This window comes from Orbicella franksi, chromosome 9, assembly GCF_964199315.1.
Source record: "Orbicella franksi chromosome 9, jaOrbFran1.1, whole genome shotgun sequence".
Lineage (NCBI taxonomy): Eukaryota > Metazoa > Cnidaria > Anthozoa > Scleractinia > Merulinidae > Orbicella > Orbicella franksi.
The window spans coordinates 26,408,349-26,433,319 of NC_138153.1; the positions used below are offsets into that span (position 1 = coordinate 26,408,349).

At 38.8% G+C, this 24,971-nt stretch overlaps 2 protein-coding genes and 1 pseudogene across 12 annotated transcripts in view; 2 read left to right on the forward strand and 1 right to left on the reverse strand.

Moving 5' to 3' along the window:
- The window catches only part of LOC145498197 (uncharacterized), a 358,759-nt gene extending 337,231 nt beyond the window's left edge, over nt 1-21,528 (reverse strand). Inside the window, exons 1-3 of one of the 4 annotated variants that reach the window (XR_014050791.1) lie at nt 20,916-21,528; nt 16,131-16,201; nt 13,556-14,401 (exon numbers count right to left, since the gene is read on the reverse strand). Coding sequence is in view for 3 of the 4 variants with exons in the window: in XM_081478096.1 (XP_081334222.1) it covers nt 14,276-14,401; nt 16,131-16,201; nt 20,916-21,153 (435 nt within the window). In the remaining variant the exon portion in view is untranslated. Of the gene's footprint in view, nt 1-12,711; nt 14,402-16,130; nt 16,202-20,915 lie in introns of those variants that run through there. The other 3 variants (XM_081478097.1, XM_081478098.1, XM_081478096.1) reach the window with 3 other exon arrangements.
- Nucleotides 1-24,971, forward strand: part of LOC145498184 (uncharacterized) — an 85,854-nt gene that overhangs the window by 13,944 nt on the left and 46,939 nt on the right. For 2 of the 7 annotated variants that reach the window (XM_081478081.1, XM_081478086.1), the window contains exons 5-8: nt 542-622; nt 1,425-1,503; nt 5,141-5,231; nt 5,771-8,086. In XM_081478081.1, the coding sequence (XP_081334207.1) occupies nt 6,723-7,679 (957 nt within the window). In that variant the 5' untranslated portion in view covers nt 542-622; nt 1,425-1,503; nt 5,141-5,231; nt 5,771-6,722 and the 3' untranslated portion in view covers nt 7,680-8,086. The other 5 variants (XR_014050788.1, XM_081478082.1, XM_081478083.1 and 2 more) reach the window with 5 other exon arrangements.
- LOC145498188 (uncharacterized) lies at nt 22,364-24,370 on the forward strand (annotated as a pseudogene). The gene is made up of 2 exons (XR_014050790.1): nt 22,364-22,666; nt 23,555-24,370. The product of XR_014050790.1 is annotated as an uncharacterized LOC145498188 (transcript).

A 24,971-nucleotide genomic window follows, 5' to 3' on the forward strand; every position in this document is an offset into this window, starting at 1 on the left:
CACGGTATACACCCTCTCCCTAGATATAAAACCTCTCCCTAGCACAAGCCTGATAGGCCACTAGGCTCAAACACAGACTCAAAAGCTGACCCTCTCCTCTGGTATAAGTACTCTTTGTGAATGAAATCATTTCACCAGATTCAAGCTCTCTACCAGAGTTAAACTCAAGTAAGGTGTAAGCATTCTCTGCCAGAGTTAGGTCCTCTTCACAATACTTCTCTCCGCAGATATACATGTACATGTAAGTCCTCCCTCAGGGTATTAGTACTCCCCCAAGATATTAGTCCCCCCCCCCCCAAATATAATCCCCCTAGATATAAGCCCTCTCCCGAGACATAATTATGTTCAACCCAAATTGAGTTTTATACTTTCTACAGATTTATACTTTCTCCCCAGGTATAATTTAAGCAATCACACCAGATGCAAATTCCTCCCTCAGTATTAACTTGACTTTTTAAAAAGCCTTACAAGTCTCTTTTTTCAAATATAATGATTAATGTTAATATTACTGATTAATGAATACTCTTTTCAACCTCCACAGGATTGTAAGACCAAATGTTGTCAACCTATTGACCAATGATGTTGAATATGACAATCTTTCATCACTTTTGCCAGAATTTAGGTAATTTCCCTTGGCAACTTTAGCATGACCAAAAATAGGTCTGTTAGGCATGCGTATGGAACTAGCCTAAATAATTCTTTTTTCTGCATTTGCTTTGGTTATAAATCTTGAGATCCAAATTTGCGGTTATTGTTAATTGGAATTGAATTTTAGTTTTGGAATTTCCAAAATTTCTTATATGATGGCTGGCCTGTGGATCTGCTTTGGACGTGACTGAGTAAGAAATTTTGCCTTGCTCATAAAAAAAGACATAACAAATAAAAGTGTCAGTTGGGGTATGTTGTTAATAAGTCTTTTGCAAAGCAATTAGCTAGCTATTCAATCAGAACGCATTAGATACCTTTACTGCCAGTCGTCCAGTCACATAACAAAAAATACAGCTATTTGATGACAGCACACGTCATATAATTGAAATGTTATGATCTTTGAACAAGTGTATCTTGTGATGTTACATTCATGAACCCAGCTTTGAAGGATGTAAATCATGGAACAGACAATTACAAATTTGTTTTGTCTACTGAAAGGCAGATTTTGTTAGTGACAGTCATAAAAATGGTAACTTGGCATTGATTATTACTTTGCGCTTTAGAACTGTTTATTTAAAATTAGTTTCTTGTCAGTTAAACTGTTGTTGTGCAGTATAAACAATAGCAGAAATGTTTACGATAGACAATTTTGCATCTTATTTGTGTTATTTTTGGTCTTTTATTTTAAAATGGCAACTGGTATAAACTTTGAGGGAAATCAGATAAGGGTAAAACATTTTTGTTTCAATTTTTTGTTCTTGTTTTGATGTCAACAGTGAGCAACTTCAAAGTTTGAGAAGGTGGCTTTCATAAGTTCTTGTCACATTTTTATGTTAACACAAGGGGCGAACTCAAGTAAGTTATGCTGTTAACAAGTTTAATGTAGATTTGATTATTTGAGCTATGCTTTATGCTACCTCGTTGATATCAACACATTTATTAACTAACTTAAGTTTATTAAATTTAAAATCTGTGACAAAATCCTTAAGGCACAATCAGTTAATGGGACAAAAATAAACACCTACCTCCTTTTTTTAATGAGATTCATTCATGTCAATAAAAAGATAATATTAACAACTGTTAAGAAAGATTGCGTAATTATCAATGCAGATTTTGAGTCAGATGTTAAGATACGATGTGGCATTAGCGGTAGCAAGGGACTTGCTCCTTGAAAGATGTGTTAGCCAGCCAAGGTTTTGCTAGCTGTGAAAACCAGAGGCGCCTCACCCTCATTAACTAACCCTATGCTAGAAATTGGTTATAAGCCTCCCCACCCCCAAGTGTGCTTAGTTGGTCATGTGTCTATTGGCTGAGAAATTTTGAAAGGATAATTTGCTAAGAGGAGGAGACATCTCTGTTTGGAAAAGCTAAGCCAAGCGCAAGTTAGCCCAGGCGAAAGCTAAAATCGAAACAGTTCAAAATAGTAATTGAACTATATTGAACTATCTGCGTGATTCGACTGATTCAGTTGATCTTGAGCAAGCGTTGGTGCCGAGCCGCCAACTGAAAAGAAAACAAATGATGTGAAGTTTATATGAAATAATTCATATATGAACTGCGGTTGTAGATGAAAGTGAAGAATGATCATCGCAGTAAATTTTCCAATTTAAGCAATTGGAAAGAAGAAGCCGGAAAAAAATCAGGGCTTCAACGGGATTCGAACCCGTGACCTCCGCGATACCGGTGCGATGCTCTACCAACTGAGCTATGAAGCCACACATTGGGAGCGAGGCCACTTAATTGAGTTCATATCTTCCCGTGAGGAGTGAAATGATGTGAAGTTTATATGAAATAATTCATATATGAACTGCGTTTGTAGATGAAAGTGAAGAATGATCATCGCAGTAAATTTTGCAGTTTAAGCAATTGGAAAGAAAAGAAAACACTTTGTTCAAATAATGTTGTTACCTTCCACAGAGGTAAAAAACCAAAGTTGTTCAACGTAACGACGATAGATGTTAAACGTTATAATCATTCGCTTCACCAGAATACAGGTAAGTCCCATTTAAAACTTCAGCGTTAGTAAAAGTAGGTCCGCCATGCGTATATGTGGAACAACGTTAATTATACCTCACTCGCGTTTTGTTTGGTTGCCATAGCAATCGGATCCGAATTCGGCCACTGTTGGTTGAAACTGCTATTTAATAGAGAGGTTAAGCATGACGTTTACGGCAAACGGCAAACGGCAAAAATGAAACTTTTGCCGTCTCCCTTCAGTTGTGTGTACAGTAGAGTGAAATTATTTGTATTTGCAATGAATAGTAGGAGACGTTATTCCATTTTTGTGTGCTTTATTTACGGATTAGAAGAAAAGAACTCAAAATCAGAAGTTATCTTTGCCGTTTGCCGTCTGCCGTTAACGTCATGCTTAACCTCTCTAATATGGGAATTTTCAAAATAACCCATCAAGACCAATGTGTAGACCGGAGTATCACATTGTGTTTTAGATCTTCAGAACTATTTGCAGGAAAGCTTCTCTGAGTTTTTACATCTTAACTGCGCCCATAATTCGAGTTCAATCTCACACCAAGTCATATTAAGCAAAAAAATAAGCAAATAGAAGGGATTTGGTACTTCGCCCGCAGTATGGCCGGGGACCTTCTTTTCATACAACGCTTCCCTTTTTACTCAGAAATGACATTTTCTGAGTGTAGATAGGACATTGACTTTCACTCCTTCGCTCGCTTCTTCCTTCGATTCATGTTAACTTTTTAATGAATCCGCTGACCAGACGCAGTACATTAAGCTTTCTCAGTCCTGCGTGCCAAAGTCCATAGTGGTGAAGCTTTTTTTTTCAAATCGTTGAGACGATTGAAAGTATGTTTTATTGTGTGTTTTTTTGGACTTAAGCATAGAGAACTTCAACCCCATCTCCACCGTGAAATTAAGTCTCGTAGTACTGAAATACTGAAATTTCCATAATCTCACTGGTCAGCCAGTTCAATGGAGGTTGCAAAAGCGGTCGGCTGTGCACAGGCCCAGTAGACTGATCATATCGATTGACGGGACACAGGTAACAATCACTGACTCACATTATTGGCTTGTAAATCGGACAGATCGTCATGGCTTTTTTTTGTCATGAGAAGATGGTCGATCATCAAATTCAGGGCGTGAGAAAATATTTTTGTCGGGCCAGCATATTTTGAGTTTAAAATCGAAATAATTCAAGCTTTATTTATAGGACGAATTGCTAAATGATCAAAAGCTTCACGTTATTTAAAGCCAGGAAACGTGAAGAACCGTCGGGCAATAGTTTATCGTTATAGAAGCGTGCATTAATCAAAAAAGAGAACAAAAAAAAAAAAAAAAAAAAGAGAAAAAGGAAACTTTGGAAGAAAAAATATATACAAAACGTAATAATCCGCAAAGTCCGAGATTTGAACCCAGAATTCCCGCCCGGCAGGCAAGCTCTACACTCACTGCGCCACGACAATATATCATGGGTAATTTTGAGTATCGGGAGTGATTATTGACTAGGTATGAATTGAATCGCTGATTTATGTAACCTTCGGATTTTGCACTGTAAAATTGATTTAAAAACTTGTCGCACACGGAAGATTTTGTCAATTTATTTCATTTTTTCATAAAGGAAAAAACAATTTCACGCCAGGACCGAGAGTCGAACTGACGACCCACGATGTTCGGAGTGAGAGGCGGGCACTAAACCATTGCGCCAACTTACTGGACACAGATATGTACTGAAAACTTGACTAGATATGTGTGCCAGTGGCCCGCACTGTGGTCAGCGTGACGTACCTAAACAGCGCACACGACGTTACTTTTGTAGTGAATGGGTTTTTGGTGAAAGATGTATAGTAAAAGCTATGATCCTCGGCTTTGAAGTATGTAAAACGTGGAATAAGCAAGTAATTATTAATTTGTCATGCTTACAGTTAACGCAACCTTCTTTAACAAATAAAGAAGCCTAAGACGTGTATTACTGTGATAAAACACGACGGGCATTTGAGAACACGAGGGAAATGCAGAAAACACGAGCCACAGGTGAGTGTTTCCTACATTTCTCGAGTGTTCTCAAATTTCCGGAGTGTTTTATCACAATGTAATACATGGCCTAGGCTTCTTCATTTGCTTTATGATATAGAGGTAATGGGGCGAAAAACAAAAAACCACGCTTTTGCTATGTTTTATACCCTGACAAAACATGGGTTTTTGACCAATCAGAGCGCGCAGGGTCCTATCCATATTATAAATGATAACAAAATATGATTTTATCACTGTTGGTCGTATAGAAGGTAGAGACGGAGCACATTATTTGCGTTTTGGAAAATATCTTTTTAAAATTTAGTCTATTACGTTGTTGCAGAAAAGAAAACATTATAGGTGTGTTTCCCGCAGACAGTGAACTTCGCAATTTGCATCTTACTTGCGTTTCTTCTTGCCCTTTAATTTTACTTTTAACGGAACGTTAACAGATAAGGTAAGGTTAACGGATAAGACTTATCACTTTTTATCGGTTTTTGTTTTTTGTTAGGTGTCAATAGCGAGCTGCTTCAAAGTTTGTGGGCTTTCGAAGACATCACGCACGCTATCGACAGTTCTGTAAACGTGATGGGCAAACTCGGGTAAGTGGTATTGTTTAGATATTTACTATGAATTTGATTAATTGAGCCATGCTTTATATGAAGGCATTCAATTAGCCCAAGTGTACGAGGATTTCGAGACGTTTAGGTACAGAACTAGACAGATTTTAACCGGTTGAAGCCTTTCGTTGTAAGTTTAGGAGTAAACTTTAATAGACATCAACAGTGATTTTCAAACCTGAACAAAGCGATAAAGTCATGCCCGTTTAGGGACAACCACTCGCACATGTAAAACAAAATATTCTCTCTGAGAAATCGCGCTGTGAAAGTATGGAAGTTCTAGTGCAAAAATGTGAATAGAGATAAAAGCAATCTCACGACGATCGGTTTTGAATCGTGCCGGTTTTGGCAGAACTACAAGCGCATCTAAAATTTGCTGTTTAAGTCTAAGTTTTCAAACGTATTTGAGTGTAAGTTGTTACGATCATGTGCTTTTGCAATAATTTTTTAAGTCTCTTCATTGCAATTGCTTGGAAATATTTGTATTTTTTAAGCCTTCAAGTTCTCTTTTTTCTTTTCAGATGTCTTGAAAATGACAAGTTCAAAGGAGTGGCCAAAGAAAAATTTTCAACCGCCACCTCCCAGCCAGCCACCACAACATTTCTTTCATACTTAAAGCGAGAGTTTTGAACTCTCGCTCTTGTGGTGCAACTTTGTACGTACCCATGCGCGTTTCATATCATATTTTCGAATACAATTTTTCTAAGTCTTTTGGCGGGAGATTTCGATCTTTCAGATGCCTTGAAAATGGCCCAGAAGTGACCAAAGAAAAATTGCTGTCGAACACCGCCACCTCCCCGCCAGCACCACTAACTAGCATTTCTTTTATACTTATAGCGAGAGTTTGGTGCTCCAATCCTTGTGGTACAGTACACTCTACTACGCACGCGTACTAGGTGAGTGTCCCAGTTACAAGAACTGTGGGTCCGACTGTATTTTGTGACTGTAAGTAACTGATAACTCCGTGTTAGGTAACCCGTAGTTTAAACTTCGGGTTGCCCGACACGAAGGTATCGGTTACTTGTATGTTGTAACTGTGAGTAGCTGATAACTTCGCGTCAGTTTAAGCTTCGGGTTACCCGACACGAAGTTATCACTTACAGTTACGACATACAAGTAACCGATACCTTCGTGTCGGGGAACCCGAAGTTTAAACTACGGGTTACCTAACACGGAGTTATCAGTTACTTACAGTCACAAAATACAGTCGGACCCACAGTTCTTGTAACTGGGACACTCAACTAGTGCGCATGTGTATTAGAGGGTACTGAACCACAAGGATGGGAGCACCAAACTCTCTCTATAAATATAAAAGAAATGTGGTGCTGGTGACGGGGAGGTGGCGTTGTTCCACACTAATTTTTGCCTTCCTTCCAAGGTTGAGAATTTTCCAGTAGTACTCGTCATTTGTAGGGAATCTGTTAAACAAGACGCTTCAAGACATATGGACTTAACATTACCATACAGACTAACATGAAAATTGTTAACTACCTGGACGTCACCTTCGATCTTACAAAAGGTACCTACTGCCCCTACAGAAAGCCTAACGACGAGCCGCAGTACATCAACACAAAGTCTAACCACCCACCTAACATAATAAAGCAACTTCCAGCATCCATCAATCGCCGTATTTCCGCCAACTCATGCAACGAACACGAATTCAACAAGGCCAAACCAATCTACGAAACTGCTTTGAAAGCCAGCGGATACTCTGAAACACTAATTTACAACGAAGACAATCAACCAACACGCCCCCGACGCAACAGACAAAGAAACATTATATGGTACAACCCTCCATTTAGTAAAAACGTAAAGACAAACATCGGTAGAACATTCCTGAAGCTCATATCTAAGCACTTTCCGAACCAACATAAATACCACAGCCTCTTCAACAAAAACAACGTCAAAGTCAGCTACAGTTGCATGGACAACATGAAAACAGTAATCAACAAACACAACATGAAAATAACAAACGCCGACAACAACGCCAACGCAATCACCGGAGAGCAATGCAACTGCCGCAAAAAAGACCAATGCCCGCTAGACAACAAATGCCTGACTTCCAGTGTAATCTACAACGCACAAGTTACAACTAACAACACAACCAAGAACTACATTGGACTGACAGAAGGAACATTCAAACAGAGATTCTCGCAGCACAAATCCACATTTAAGCACAGAAAACACATCAACAGCACCGAGCTTTCTAAATACATCTGGCAACTACACGACAAAAAACAAGACTTCAACATCAAATGGTCAATTATTAGCCGTGCAAGACCCTACAACAACATTTCCAAACGATGCGACCTCTGCCTCACAGAAAAACTAATGATTATCAAACATAGCAACGACAATCTACTAAACAAAAGATCAGAACTTATTTCTAAATGCCGGCACGAGAACAAATTCTACTTGAAGAACGCTTGACACTTTCTTTATATTGTACTGCACCCACGCAGTTTATACTCGTCCCCGTAATTTCTGTCTTCACACCTATTGTTTTCCAGTATAACTATCACTTATTGTAATGCAACTAGTCCAGCAATTAGCCTATTGTTTAATACCGTGTATATATATCTAGTTGATAGGAATGCTTATCATTAAATACTGTCTGATGAGTGCGTAAGCACGAAACTCGGAGTAACAGCAAATCTTGCCTCTTCGTTATTACTCATATACTCAGCTCTACACTATATGTGTATTGAGCACTATTTTAATGGGATCTGCTACTTCCTCATAGGGTAATATACAGTATATATCTTTCGCGTACAATAAACAACAATGTACTTGTTATAAGAGTTGAAGCTAAGTTCGTAACTCTTCGTCTTATTATCTCCGCTGTATTCTGAAGATGTTGTGATCATAATAAAACCTTCATTTACGAACCTTGTGTTATTTTCCTCTGAGAGCTACGACCTTCTTGAGTTAACGCGATATTAACAATATGTGAGACTAGATTATGGACTAATGACCCGCGACAGAGTTATATTACAAAACCTCTGAGAAATATAAAACGACTACATACCGCCACAGCACGGCACTGTTTTCCTTCGACAACTACAAAGTTTAGGATTGATTAATTAATAGACTTTCAGAGAATTTTTAAGTCCTTTCAACATAACTGCCACTAATTAAACTTACAAACTTCAATTCGAAAAATACGTAAGAAATATTTAAGGATATTAACCTAGCGGCGCTGTATGTGAACAACAACAGCAACAAGTAAATTAGAATAACTACAGATCAACAAATTAACATCAGGTTTTCATACGTCTGTCCTGTTATTGATCATGAATTTTGTCATAACATTGTGGAAGTAGATGTGGATCCACGAGGCGATAGCCGAATGTATCCGCAGACTGCTTTGGCAATGTTATGACGAAATTGATTGTCAATAACAGGACAGACATGAAAAACTGACTTCAATTTGTTTTTTACGATAACATGGTCAAACTGTCCGCTCTCGCTCGTTGACGCATCGTATAAATTATAAATTTGTTTCTGTCTGCTTATTGACAATGAAAATTAGCCAATGAGCGCGCGAGAATTTCTGCAGTTATCGTAAAAATGACATTTGATAAAATTACTATCTGCACTGTTATTGAATATTAATCAATTTGAATGACTATGAAGTTCGGGGCTTTTCAAGATCGTAAACATTTACGTTTGTTGAGAAAATGTTTCATCGTTTTCTCGCTGCGCCTTAGAAACCAAATTGATTCATCGGCAGAAAAAACAATTTTTTCCCCCTACTCGATTGCGAATAGTAAGGTAACGAAAATTGAAAATTATATTCTTTCAAACAGAGCCAGTGAAACTTGCACCGCAGGAAAAATATATTCGACATTAATTTTATCCTGCCAGTTTTAACCAGGCTAAAAGAAACCCTAATTTTTTCGGTAGCCAGTGTAAGGAATAACTTTCCTCACGTAAACAGACGATTTTGTCTTTCTTAGCTTACATCACCACTATGTCATGTTGCGGGAGAAACGAAGAACTAACAAAAGTGGGAGATTTCCAAAGAACTACAAATTGAGAATTAAAAATAATTATGACGAGAAATGATATAGTTTTAGTACTGATCGGAGTTACCTCAGAAACACATGACATATGCACATCTACAGATTTGAATAGTCCAGTTCTGGTCATCTCTCTGTCACGCAATGCTACGATCTAGGGAGACAGGGTCCCTCTCTCCCGATAGCGTAGCGTTGCGTGACAGAGACAGAGCAGATTTAAAATGTTATCGGTCGAAGTCTTTCCCAATCCTAACCACCCTTATTCCTGCTATGGTAATTGTAAACTTCGTTTTTTTTCTACTACGGCGTTCAAGTTTCCTTCTTTTGGTAGCTAATTTCACTATCGTGTCAAGACTCCTTTGTTTGTCACAAAGTCCGCTTCCAAAATCTATTTCTCAGCAGTAAGAGATATCTAACCCATCACTGGTACATACACTATTCGGTAGACATAAAAAGCCTATCGGCTAGTCAGTCTCAGCCATCATCCATGGTGTACCCAGAGAAGCGTCATACCTGGAATAAATGAAAACAATTTCTCAGCATTCAGTTACTGCAATATTGCCTATATTTATTTTATATTATTATATTTAGTTTATAAATATTATTACGTTTTGCCAAATTCTCGCTATGAAACATAACGTTAGCGAAAATTACTTCTATGGATTTAAATGACAAAACCATAGCTTCATTACAAACAAATTCCCGGGCGTTTTTATTAAAGGTGACAAACAAACAAGATTAACTTTCTAAACTGTTCAGCCTAACAGGTTTTCAAAATCCGGCCGATCCGCACAAAATGTGAGCTAAGCATCAGAAGTGGCCAAATTTCGTGACTTTTCACAGTTATGGGGAACATAACGTGACTTCACGTCCTCAGATTTTCTTTTTTCCTAAAATATACCATGAATCCAAGATGGCGGATCCAAGATGTATGATCTCTTTTTGGCCAGATATGACGTGATAACTGCACGCGATTTGAATTAAACGCCAGGTTCATTTGATTTGTCTAACGTTTAGAATTTTCAAGATACACGCAGTGGAAGATAATCTTTTTGCACCTCCCCCACCCCCACCGTCTTCACACGCCCAAGAACATTACTGAAAAAGGCCTTGCTACAACAACAACAAATACGTTTTAACTTAATTCTTACAAAAGTACAAGAAGCTAATTCCAAAGCGTTGGGTTAAAAGCAGGTCCTAAAAGCGCAAAACAAAGGAATGACTTGACATAAAAATGGGGACAGCGGACGGTGGAAAGAGCGCATGCGTCATGATGACATTGTCAGCTGCACGTGAATCGAACGTTTCAGGAAAATTAACTGGCACCCATGTTTTCTGATCGCACTTTTTAAAAGCTGAAAATTTTATTAACAAAACCAAGAGACAAGATCATCGTCTTTGGCACAAACGCAGTATATACGGCAAAATTTATCGTTGATTCTAAATTCTGATAATCACTTTTATGATTTCATCGTAGTAAACAAAATTATGAAAAAGTTCTATCTTGCATGCAGTAATAAAAGGAACAACAACACAACAAGTTTTGATTCAGTTTTGTGATAACATTGCACAAATCCTGCGTGGTGTAGTGGAGATCATTCTCGCTTTACAGTTTAGATCAACACAGGTTCAATTACGGCTCAGGACTTTTTTTTTGCGTCCTGTTTTGTTGTTGGACGCGCCTGCTCACTGCTTTGATCTCTTAAAACTTTTAAAGAACAGGAAAGGATATAAGCAAAGCCACAAATAATATGTTGTGGTTAACCACTCCAATTCTCCGCGTGACTTCTAAGAAGGAATCTTCGTCGAGACATATTGAATACTTAGTAACAGTAACGCTAAATTTTGCTAGAGGAAGCAAGGAAACCAAAATACCAAATTATAAAATAACTGAGCTACTACACGCGCTCTGATTGGTCAATAGGTGTGTTTAGATAAGAGTATGTAAACACGGTTGTGACGTGTTAGATTCGCGTGTATTTTTGAGAATTATTTTATAAAAGCAAAAGAGCACTTTTTCCGTGTTTACATAGCCTCGTCTAAACACTCGCGGGATAGGGAGAATTCTCGAAAATTATGCAAACCCTCCACTACGTCTCGGGTTTGTATAACTGTCTCGAATTCTCCCAACCCTCCTCGTGTTTAGATGAAGCTATGTAAACACGGAAAAAGTGCTCTATTGTTTTAAGTATTGACTACAAAACTTTCTCAAATGCCTATCACGTCTAGATTGTCACGTGAATACAAAATAAAAGGTCCCTTAGGTCTAGTAAAATACATTTTTTCACGAATTCCACCGGCCAGAAAAAGAAATGATGAAGGGTGTATAGATCTGTTGAGATTCACAGAGGAGATTAAACAAATCCTCTGAGAAAAGGATGCTCGTGATCTATTTCTCTTCTCCCTCCACCCCACCCCTACCAAAATTAACTGAAACGCTCCCGAAGAAAAATCTCGTCTCTAAAGAAAAGGTCCTCATCCTATAAAGACAGTAGTTTGACTCTGTCGTTTAAACTGTCGGGTGCACCAGATCTCTCATGCGCTGGCGTGTAGAAAACAAAGTCACCTACATATCGATAAATGATCGGAAGAGCCACGAAAGGCGACGACCAAGAACCATTTCCCATCGTACATTTTTGAAAGCCATTAAGGTCATTCCCCAGTATTGCATTGTGCATCCCTACTGCACATAATTTCACGCGTGATTAGCGCGCGCGCATTAGAGGTAAATCGTCATTTTCTCCCAAACGAGTATGGTGACCTATCATTTTTTTCTGTTGTCTTGAATTGAGTAATAAATTTCTCTGTGTAAAATAGATATGGACCAATTCTCGGTGTAGAACAAAAAGCAATCGTCGGAAAGGTGAATTTAGCAAGCAATCGTGACTACAATCACGGTGCTATTATAAGGATTTATTGGGTATAAACAAGGTGCTGTTGCTCCTAAACGAACATGGGGACCCCTCATTTTTATTTCAAAATTCAGGTTCCTATAATATAAACAATCAATAGGCAAAGTTTCACAAAAATCTCAGTGCAGGTTCTATTTCAGTGGAATGACCTTAAATAGCAAACGCACAATTTAGGGCGACATTTATCCTAGTTGTCTGAAAACCATCAATATATCATTAACATATTCATAAAAGATCTTAGAGTATTCAAATGTAAATTACGCAGAAGCTGCAATATTTGATTGATTTAATGTAATGACAATCACATGTGTACTGAGTGGTGTAGTGTAGATCACTGTCGCTCCTCAAACCAGAGTTCCAGATGACCACAAGTTTGATAACCACTCGAAGTCTTAATCTTTCCTTTTTCTTCTTTTTTATTTTTATTTTCATTTTATTTCCTTCGGTGGACGCGCTTTTATACTCTTTGTAACCCCTTTCAAAATTTAGATCGAATACAAAAGAAAAAAAAGAGATAAGAAAGGGGAACTGTCCGTTGTTGACTGGTACATGTAATGCGAGCCTGACACATTTTGTATTTTTAAATTTCGAGTCTGAGACTTCAAAGTGTTTAAATGCGAGACGTTCAGACGTCATTTATTGAGCAAGCCAACAAATCGGAACTTCGAGACTTTCAAGAAGTCTTGCAAAAAGCGAGACTCCAAGACAGCTTTGAGATCGAGTGTGCTAGACGTACATAACCGCTAAAGTAACGAGACGGCGACACCTGTCAAATTCGACGACAATTTTGCAAGACCCATGGTTTTTGCGGGACCTTTGCCCCCTTCCCCTCCCTAGTGATTTCTCGGCTGACTACAAGTCAGACTTGTAAACCAGCAATAAGTTCACTTCGGCACTACTATGAGCCTGCCATGAAAAGTTGTATAAATCAGCGGTTCAAATCATACCCACTTCATAATTATTCCTGATACACATTTCTGTATATATGTTACCGTCGCGCAGTGAGTGTGTAACTTTCTTTCATGTTTCCTTTCCTTTTTTTTTTTTTGTCTTTTTTTTATTTATGCACACTTCTATGACAATGAACTATTTCCCGACGCTTCTTTCCGTTTCCTATCTTTAAAAGTATCATCTGAAGCTTTTGATCATTCGACAATTCGTGTAGTAGATAAAGCTTAAATTATTTCAATTCAAACTCGAAATATGCTAGACCCACAAAACTATTTTCTTGCGCCCTGAATTATCACCAGTGCATCGTATATTTACGAAGAAGAAAACAAGAGACGATGATCGACCATCCTCTCTTAACAAAAAGAAAAGCCATGACGATCTGTCTTTACAACGGAATAATGTGAGACCGTGAATTTGTAACCTGTGTCCTGGTGCAGTCAATCTATATGATCAGTCTATTGGACCTGTGTACAGCCGACCGCTTTTCAACCTCCACTGAACTGGCTGACCAGTGAGACTTTAAAATTTTTAACACACACACAGACACACAAATATACTTTCGAATGTCTAAACGATTTACCAAATTCAAACTTCACCTCAACTTCAAGCGACTGCAAAAGCTTTATGCACTGGTCAGCAGATTCAATAAAAACATGAATCAATGGAAGGAAGGAGGGAAGGAGCGAGTGAAGGAGTGAAAGTCAATGTCCTACCTAAACTCAGAAATGACATTTTCTGAGTAAAAAGAGTAATTAAGTTGTTGGACTTGTCCTAGAATTTGACGATGTGGGGGTAACAATCAAGTAAATTCCCAGGGGTAATTCTGCCCCAGGGGAACTCCCATATCAATAGGACAGGGTGTTCGTCATACCTTAGGGAATAAAAACAGTTTTGGTAACTCTTAGGGTGTTCAGCCTTAAAAGGTCCACATCAAGAGCTCTTGCGGTACCTTTCAGGGTATTGGGCCGCAAAAAAATACACGAGATAATTTGTTGTTTTAGAATTGGTACCTCTTAGGGGTGAAAAAATTTCAAGCCACGCCCACAAAATACAGGATCTTGATACCTCTTAGGTTCTTTTCAAAATTCCCGACGAGCACCCCCGTCTTTTTTATTTGGGAGTCCCCCTCACGGAGAATCTGTTACGGTTTGGGTTGACCAATGCATAAGAACACGTGTTTACCTGGGTCATAGACTGCAATAAAATCATCAATATCTTGAATGATGGTACATGGTGTTTGTCCTCTTCTTGTCTTATCTTGATTTGTCTCCACATGAAAAATAGAAGGACCAGAAAGATTTAAATCAAATGATTAATGGCTGGCATAGTGTGCTAACTGGTTCCTAACACAAGGAACCTGGCCAGACACTTTAAACAAATCCTGTCTCAACAGGCCCAGGAGCATAAATGGCTCCTACTACTGTTTTAGCCTTCTACGCAGATGCTGTATGGGCTTGTCACGCAATCTTGCATGAAGAGCATGATTGTGTGATGGGCCTGAAGAGTATCTGAGGCTAGGTCTGTTCCAGTCACCCACTAATTCTAGGAGCAAGGTGGGGCAAGTAGATAAAACTGGGGGTCGCCTGTAATGGACTAGCATCTCATCCAGGGAGAACAGGAATACAGTTCTTTCAATAGGATCTGAAGTGAGTGGCTGCTCTGGTGTAACAACTGTCAGAAAGTAATAAGAGGGGCCCAGAATAACTTCCTCTAGGGCGGTGGGGGGCTGGGCGAGGGTGGGTGGGGGGCGTATCATACCCAAATACTATTTTAGTATGAAGAATGAATTACATGTAACATGATCTGAGGATGTGTTCTACATTCAGTAGAAAACATGACAAGTTATCAGTGAAGTTTAGAAATAAAATAATATTTACCACAAATGGCTACAACTTTTGCCATAGATCTGTCTTTAGTAACTTCAAGCTTAAATGGGTACTTTTTAAAGTCTATTCTTGATTAGTAGAATCTACTAGTACACTAATGCAAATGCTGCAATGTGATTGGCTGAGCTACATGTACTCATATACTATCAGCCATTAGAGTGCAGTGGCTGTCGGACGTCCACAAAATACGACGTTTTTATTGTTTTCCGAGGTTTTGGAATAAAGTTTAGATGTAAATGGATAATTAAATTCCTGAGAAGTCTAAAAGAAGGACATTAACGGCTTCTTAACTTTAAAAACTTGAAATTATTGAAAAAACGGGTGTGCACGCATAAACAACTGCAAATTTACCAAGGAGAATTCAATGCGTGCGATTTTGTTAAAGCGTAAAGTTCCATAATGTTTGGACAAATAAATAGAAACCATTATTTGTGTTTAATTTAGTTAGAATTCTATTAAAACAATTAGATCATTCACTCTCGATTTCTATGAGGCAATAGTTGATTTGGCCTTCGGCCTCATCAACTATCACCTCGTAGAAATCTTGAGTTCATAATCTAATTGTTAATTAGAGTTGATTTAAAGATCACAAAAAAAAAAAAATAAACCAAAATCAGAGGTTCATCTTTCCATTTGCCATTTGCTGTATATCAATCTGTCATGGATATGTGGGTAAAATGTTTATCGCCCTGGAACTCCCTTGCAATCCCTTCAGGGGAGGGGTGTTGGATGCTACAGATAGGGCCAAAGCTTCCAACAACTGACCAGTCTTGACCACCTTAGTAAATGGAAAACTTATTTGCCCAAAACAATTAATCTGGTCTACCCCACCAAGCACATTAATGACAAGTACTCAAGTCATACACCCAAAAAATATTATTTTCCACTATGTCAGCTATCTAAAAATTTTGACTACATGTACTTGTACTTGAAAGTGAGATTAAAACTCATTGTTATGATAGGGTTTTTTTTTCTCACTTGCTTCAACTGCTGCAATGGCTTTTTCAATTCAACAACTAGAATTAACAGGACAGATAATCTCTGGCACTAGGAAAAGTAATATGCTTGTATAGACGTATTTTTTCACAAAAATATAAAACATTTCCATACCTGGGCAACTGTTATTACTGAACTCTTCCTTGTAAGCTTAACAGGAACTATCATAGTGTGGTACTTTTGGACTGAAATAAATAAACAAAAATATTATAATAAATAAATAATTTTGAAAACAACTCAACTTTATTTAGTACAAATGGCTCTTGTACAGTCTCGTACTAGTGCAACCAACCTGCACAGCAAAACATACATTGCATCTCAATAGCCTAAAATGCTTAATTTTTGTAATTGATTTCAAATTATGTATCAAGCCAGTAAGACAAGAAATAAATTATTTAGAAAAATGGCTCAGTTAGATTCAAGAGGAAGTCTAGTGAGCTGCAGTAGGAGAGGGGGTCGGCAGGGGTGACTGGAATGGAAGGGGTATGCCAGAGCTTACATGCAGGGAGTTAGGGAGGAACTAAACCATCTTCTTGATGCTCTGTTAACAATAAGTGAAGGAAAACCTCCCTCGCTGTGGGGATGCCTTTTCCAACATAACAACAGAGGAGCTTTGGCACTTGCTAGGTCTTAATACATTCTGGAACTTTTAAATGAGTATGAGATAGATGATCCAGTCCAAACTATGAGAACTGAAAGAACAGCCGAGAAATAACAGTTAGACGAGCACAAAGCCAATGAACACCCAAACTCAACCCAACCAAACAACCAGATTGCTGAAAGTGTAGAGAAATGCCTGCACTCTACAAACAGATGCAACCCCCCCCCCCCCCCCCATCTAAACAACCAAACTGAATGAACAGGCAAATTAATGCAAACAAAAACAAGGATGAACACACCCAAACTGAACAAACAGATAGCTGAGAGAACAGAAATCATCTGTATTATAAAACTTCTTTTCAACCTGATTAATTTATGAAGGAGAAATTACTTGGTGCTATGATACCCTATAATTTTTTCCTAAAAGTCCTTTTATTAGTAACAGAAGAAGAAACAGGGAAAATTATAAAAAATTTTGTAGAATAGATTTTGCTTAAATTAAAAAAAATGGAAATTTCCAAGTTGGAGGCGATTCCACTCCACAATTTTTTTTACAATTTCGCCAATGCATTACGCATTTGCTGTTGAAAATGTTTTTGCATTCAAAAAGTAAGGTCACTGGATCAGGTTTTGAGATATTAGCTTTGTGGTTAACAAATATTTCTTGCATGTCCTAAGCGCAAATTAAAATCTCAACTTTCCAAGAACACCCCTCGTGCACGTGTGAAGGTGGTCTGCTTATCAGTTAAGCCTGCAATTCCATGCGAATAAACACAAATTAATAGTTTTCTTTTTTGCTGTTGTTAGCAGCATAAGCGGTAGAAGAAGAGTACACTGAATACCCGAAGGTGAGACTGGCCAAGTAGAAAGAACAAAGAAAACATGAAAAGTAGTTTTTTCCTGCTCTTTGTTTAGATTGATAGCCAAGGCGATCGATCGCAACATCAACATCGCAATTTTCCTTTACGCTCCAGCAGAGCGGTTTAAATGAATGTTTTTCCTTTGAAGCTCTTTGAAATTCCCTGAAGGATGGATGTTTTCGAAGGTACATGGAAAAATAACTGATAACACATTAACAGCTTACTAAACTTGGTGGAAACAAAGTTTCACGATATAGGCCTCATGCCGCCATGTTTTCTTTATTTCTGCAAACTTTAAATTTTGTGCGCCATCTCGCAATCCTTCAGGTGATTGCATGATGCCTCGCACTGAAGTGCGCGCTAGAGCCCAGGCATCTCATGGAAATATTACTGTTTTGAGCCTCCTTAAGGGAGGTCCTTCTTAATTGGGTGATTCCAGAAAATATCCATATGCTACCACGGGCGGCATGGACATTTTAACCCCCCTTGCCTTAGGGAATTCCAAAATGTTCTATCCCCCATACCCTCTGAATTCCAAAATCGATAACCCCTCCTCCCCTCCGGAATTTCCAATTTTTTTTTCAGACCCTTTGGAATTCCTGTTTGACTGCCTAAAACTTGCACTGAACGGGAAACTTGCGCTTTTTTCCCCCTTGAAGAAAATTCTGCTCACAATTTTCGGTCAAGCAAACAAGCAACTCAAGTTTGTTACCATTTAATAAAGTACATCATAGCTTTCCCTTCTAAGTGTGATCTTGAAGGTCTTGAAGTTGCTTACCACCAAATAAAACTTTTTGTTTTCATTTCATTAGCTTCATATTTTCAGGAGAGAAGATCATGTTGATACCAGTGGAAGATGTAACTGAAGTTCACGATGTGCAGTCTCCCGCCATATATTGAAAACTGCATTCATCGAGGAACTGCTGACCACTAGCAATGCAGCCTACAAATCTGTCAGGCATTCCATTTGGAAACAAGAGACTGGTGCGAGTTTTTCTCACGGATCGACAGTTTTAGATTGGAAAGAAACACAGACTTGTTTTATATTTTATTAATCTAATTCATCCACTTTAGGGCCTCTTCAATGTGGAGCTCGCCGCACTATCCATCCACTCACTTTTCTGCATGATTGCTAGCACCTGCCTGATTGATCTTTATCCTGCTTCAGCGGTGGGTTCGCGCTTGATGATTTACAAACTGGAAAATTTATCAGATCAGCGATTTAAAGCGAAGCTTTTGCCATCTTCCCTCTCTGGAAACTCAGAGCTGAAACCCCCCCATGCATTTGGGATTCCAAACTGCATTAACCCCCCGCCCCCAATGCCTTCAGTCCAACAACAATTCCCCTCTCCCTTGGAATTCCAAGATGTCACCCATGGTATGGTATGAGGGGTGTGAAGGGGTAAAATGGGAACTGGGATTTGCCCTTTTTTGGGCTGGGAAATGGGATTTACTGCACTGGAACTGGGATTCAACCACTGAGAATGGGATAAACAATTTTGAAAATGGGAAAGGCATTTTTATTTTAGCGCTCTCTGACCCTATTTTTTGACACCACTACTTAATCGAGCCTATTCTTTTGAATAAAGAATTAAAATTCAGCATCATTAGACCTCAGTAGACACATAGAATCATCATATTTTTTTATTTCCGCATTCTAGCAATCAGACTCCACACAGTCTTAATATTAGAGACTTTTAGATTCACGTTTCCCGCGAACGGCTAACTGCTAGGGATCACGTAACCAGAGCCAGACGTCACGTTTGAGGTTTTCAACTCGCGTTTTGAACGTCAAGAAGTAGGTTTTCACATAAGTCATTTACAACAAGCTTTATTGCCTTGAATTGTATTTTATGCCACGTACAAATGCTGAAACCGAATAAAATGACCCTTTTTCTTCAAATCGGATGAATGTTTCAGGCAAATAAGCAATTACCTAGCCTTTTGTTGTTATTTGAAGAAAGGCACTTATCCTAAGTGGAAATCCAATATGGCAGCGGCTTAAGTCGAATGTGTGTTTTGTGATGCTCTAGTTCTTTAGAAAACTACACATGCTAGAAAACATTTTTTTTCAAATTCAGCATTATTTTGACAATTTCTACTGCATTGACAGGATGATTTCTATTTGCTCCAATTGACTTCAATCTAAATCTGTTTTCATCCGAATGGTGAACGGCAAACGTCTAACCTCAAACCGGAGTTTGACCTTTGCAGTAAATGTGGTCAGCAGTTTGTTGTTGATGGAATGATATGTGCATGTTTGCAGGTGGCGGGAATGTGACGAGTACAGCAGCAGCGAAAGTGGAGACAGTGAGTCTGACGAGGATTGTGCAAGTGGTTTCAATATGGTTATGCCAACAAGGGTTGGAAGACAAAGACCGCTCATCAGAAGAATGAGAGATTTTCTGCAGTCACAACAAAAGGCTAGGTAATTGCTTATTTCCCTGAAACATTCATCGGATTTGTAGACAAAGAGTCACTTTATTTGATTTCAGCATTTGTGAATCCAAACGACGTCAGTCCGCACTCTTAATTAATTATACACATTAGTCTGCAGACAATCACTGGGAATGGGATTTTAGATTGGTAACTGGGATTTGGACCAAATTTAAGCTGGGAACTGGGATTTGGTATCCCCCTTCATGACCCTCTGGTATGGATATTTCCTGGAATCACCCAATAGACCTTTCTCGCTCAGGCGTTTTGTTTTCCCATTACAGACCACGTGATATTCTCTAGAGAGTGGTTCTTTTATCCATCTTAAAATTATTTATTCATATGCACACGACTATTTGAAAATTTGAAAGGAAGAATTCTCAAGAGTATCATCACATGGTCTGAAATTGGGCAACAACCCGCCCAGTCAAAAAAGCTCTATTAGATTCGGTGCATGTAAAATGCGACATTTAAACAGGCCTTAGCTTAAGTCTTAATATTATGACTATTTGCCCTCAACCCCGAAGGGGGGGGGTACTTTGGGAATTTCTGGGTGGGGATGTGCCGCTGGGACTCTGGACCCTTAGCCTATACAAGAACTAGTTCAGCTGAATTTTGCTAACCTATACTAGAGTAAACTCCCCAAATCCCCCCATCTATCGACACTGTTGAGGCTGATTTGCATAGATTTAAACTTGCCGATTTGATTTCTTTATATTTTTGAGTGGCAATTCCCGGTTTCCTTACTCTAGATAAAATCTTCAACCAACCAGTCAGTTTTGTGAAAAATGATACCCTATTCTATACCCAAATGCTCTGATTTATATACCCTATCCTAGAGTAAACTGCTTGAAAACCATACCCTTCACAGCGGCACATACCTATATAGAACCCCCCCCCCCCCCGCCCCGCCCGGGCACTCGACGAACACGACTTGTAAATAAAACACATGTTTGCGAAATATACAGCTAACGTGATCAAAGAGTCACATGAAAGTTCATACCATTTGCTTGTTTCTTTTTCCATGTGATAACAAATCCCCCTTTCTTAGATAAAGAAGCCCATGGACGCAGCTGCTTTCCTGTATCATTTGGACGGTTACTTCCTTGCCAATTTAAACGTACGGCGAGCGGAGGGTCATCTTCAGAAAACTCTGAGCTTGAACCGTCCGGAGCTAAACCTCCTCTATCAATGGTTTGACCCTTGTCTGAGATCAACCACTTCGGAGCAAACATTTTCATCAAATAGTTGCACGACAGTTGACTTGTCCTTAAATTAGTTCCTCATGACTCTTATATATACGATCTTGGTAACCGACTTTTGGCTAGAGACGACCACATGAGACTGATCCTGCTTGCGCGCGAATCACAGTTTGCTCCCCAAACAGGGTAGAGTGAGATGATGCGGAGGCTTCTAAATTCACCAAAACTGCCCTAGAACGTTCTATCCTGCAACTTTAAAACAACAGATCTAAATGCATAAATTTTTTAAAACATTTCTTGGAAACTACTTATAAAGCAACCTAGTTATTTGACCTGACTTTGGTATGGTATCGATACTTTCCCCACTCTACAGGGTGTACATTGTTATGTTACTTTGTGACCAGGCCTTGTTGATAATCGGCAACACCGAAAAACCTACGAATTGTAGCTTTCAAGAATACACTCAGAAATGATTTAGGAGATAACCGAAGATTTCTCGGCTGGCTCAAGTCTTGAGGTAATTGCTGCATGCTTTACACGAACACTCAAAAAGACATATGATGCGAGAAAGAACTTTGTAGCGTTTCCGCCGATAAGATGCCGCAAGCCGCAACTTTGCGATAACATTGATGCTAGTCCCGCTTGATCTTAGACATCATCATCAAAGATGGTATTTTTTTTTTCCTGTGAAACGTCCTCCGCTCCCAGGTGATCCAGTGTTGGGCCACATTTTGGGTCTGTACGTGCAAACAGACCATTAGTAATTACATTGGAACACAATATTCTCCTTAACTACTCTGACTACTACCGCAAGACATCTATAAAATTGTATCTGCTTTTTTTTTTCAATATGCATAATGCACATTTAAAAAACAGATATAATTTTATGTTGTCCTGTCGTGAATTTAAGCAACAGAGTACTTTTTTCATGTTCACATAGCCTCGTCTAAACACGAGGGGAGTTGGGAGAATTCAAAACAGTTATGCAAACCCTCGACTTCATCTCAGGTTTGTCTAACTTTCGAGAATTCTCCCAACACCCTGAGTGTTCAGATGAGGCTGTGTAAACAGGGAAAAAGTACTCTGTTGCTTTTATAAAATATTTCTGAAAAAAATGCACAAATCTAAAACATCACAACTGTATTTACATACTCTCATCTAAACACACTTATTGACCAATGAGAATGTGCATTGTATCTCAGTCATTTTATAAAGTTTGATATTTATGTTTTGGTTTTCTCCAGCTGAATTAAATGATGGACTGAAATGAGTTTCTTTTGCAAGTGATCAGAGATAACAGGCACACACTGGAATGCACAAGGAATTTGCTGGCTTGTAAAGAAGTCTCTGTGAACTTTGTTAATCCAGTTAATCAGCAATTACAGCTCTTCATGTTGCAGCAAGACATGGAGATGTTGAGCTTATAAAATTGCTGGTTTCTTTTGGGGCTCATATTAATGGTGGAACTGTTGATCTTATGACACCTTTACATGAAGCGTGTCTTGGTGGTCATCCTGAGGTCGTAGATGTCCTGATTGCTGAAGGAGCTGATGTATGTGTTACTGCTGTATTAGTCTGTCCACAGATCCTCTATTTCGTCATGAGTTTGTCAAGATCACAATGAGTCAAAGTATTAACCTTGGAAGATTTTAAAATAATAAACTCGTAGCAAACAATAAATGTCTGTGGACAGTCTATTGCTGTGTAGCCTGCAAATATGTCCAGCCTAGTCTGCATACAGCTATCACGAATTTCTCAATAATTTAGTAACTGAGTGTCATGTGAGATGGCTGTAAGGTAAAGGAAAGTCTACATACGAGCCAAGTAGCCAATCAGGCTAGAGCTTATCCTGGTTTCTGTAGCATGAAGCAACTTGGAGTATTTCTACTCCTCCCTGGATGGGATGTCAGTCCATTGCAGGGTTACCCCAGGCATTAAGTTCACCGGTACCCATTTATGCACCTGAGTGTAGAGAGGCACTATGAGAGTAAAGTGTCTTGCCCAAGAACACAACAAAATGTCCCCAGCCAGGGCTCAAACCTGGGCTGTTTGATCCAGAGATGGGTGCACTAACCACGAGGCCTGTCGGACCGTACTTCCCACCATATTGGGAGGTTAATCGGTGTAGTATTATCGTCTTTTTGGACAGACACAGCATAGCCAGACATGTAAGGGGTTTGATGCCAACCTAAAATAATCAAAGTCTGGAATCTTCAAAATTGTATGAAAATGCCTCTTTTTGACCCCAAAATATGGCAGACCAGAAACAAGGAATTTAAAAAAACAGCTTCTAAAGATTGATCTATAGAACTGGGACAAACATGACAGAAACATCCCCATCCTTCCAAAAAACAAAGTAAAATTGCGAACTGCTAGACTGTTACACTACCTTGAAAAACAATTATACCTTACTTTGGTGGTTTTTCCTTAATTTTTACAGGCAAATGCATGTAACATAGATGGAAGTACCCAATTGTGTTTTGCTTGTGCCAAAGGATCAGTAAAATGTACACGTCTGTTAATAGAAGCTGGGGCTGTGGTGAATCCTTCATTGACAGTTACCTTCCCACTCCTTCATGAGGCGGCATTAAATGGACACATTCACTGCCTAGAAATACTTACACAGATGGGTGCTGACCCAGAGAAATCCGTGAATCAATTTGGAACGGCTCTGGATGTTGAGGTTACATGGAATGCATGAGAATTTTACTTCATGCCAGGGCCAATCCTAAGGTAATCAAAAGACACTAAGTTCCTTTGCACACTGCAGCTCTGTGCGGATATAAAGACTGTACCTCACTGCATATAGATTACGGAGTAAATGTTTAGCAGAGAAACTTGCAGAGTAAAAGACCTGTGGACTTAGCTACTGATACAACATGCAAAAAAAATACTTCAGTCTAAAGCTGGTGCGTAAATGAAACTAAATTACAAAGAGCTTTCACCATAGTAACCCTAAGTCTGTTTTTTGTATCTACAAAAAATTTTAAGGGGGACCCTCTTAACAGCACTTACTGGATTATTTATTTGTTTGTTTGTTTATTTATTTGTTTATTTATTTATTTACTGTATTATGATTTTTTTTTCAGTTTCTGTGTTACAGTTCTTTTTCAAAGAAAACAGCAAATAAACAGGAACAACTTGTGAAAAACTTATTTTTGTCTCGGATATGGCTCTCAGCCAGTTGGTCATTATTCACTGAAACAGAAAGGTGTTTAATTCCATTAAATCTACATCTCAGAGGTATAAATAGACTAAAGCCAGATACCCAGAATACAGACTCTGGTACTGTTAAGGGATGTTGTCCACAGTCTCATCTACTTTTATACAGAACTACCCTCCCCCCCCCCCCCCCATGCAAGCCCATGGCCCTATCCCCTAAATATCAAGTCAAAATCTTGTTTTACAATAGACCAATTTCGATATATTAAAATTCAGCCTAAAACAATAGACCTCAGCACGAGGCTCTGGGGAATAACTACAGAGTTTGTGGGATTTATTCCCCAGAGCCTCGTACTGGGGTCTATTGTTTTAGGCTGAATTTTGATATATCAAAATTGGTTTATTCTACATGAACAATGAAATTAAATTGCCATTAATGAATTCATAACTTTACTGAGTTGGCCGCCTTCAATTCATTCTTTATTTGGATGAACGCTTGACCGAATTTTTGGCTCGCTTAATTCATTAACTTAGGCCTTTTTGGAATGTATGCTTTCTTTCTTCCAAGGGTTCAATCTGATCATCATCATCATCATCATTGCCTGTAGCCCCATCTGGGGCAAAGGCCACCAATAAGCACCCTCCAGTCATCACAGTCCTGGGCCAGTCGTTGCAGTTCTCCCCACGTGTAGCCA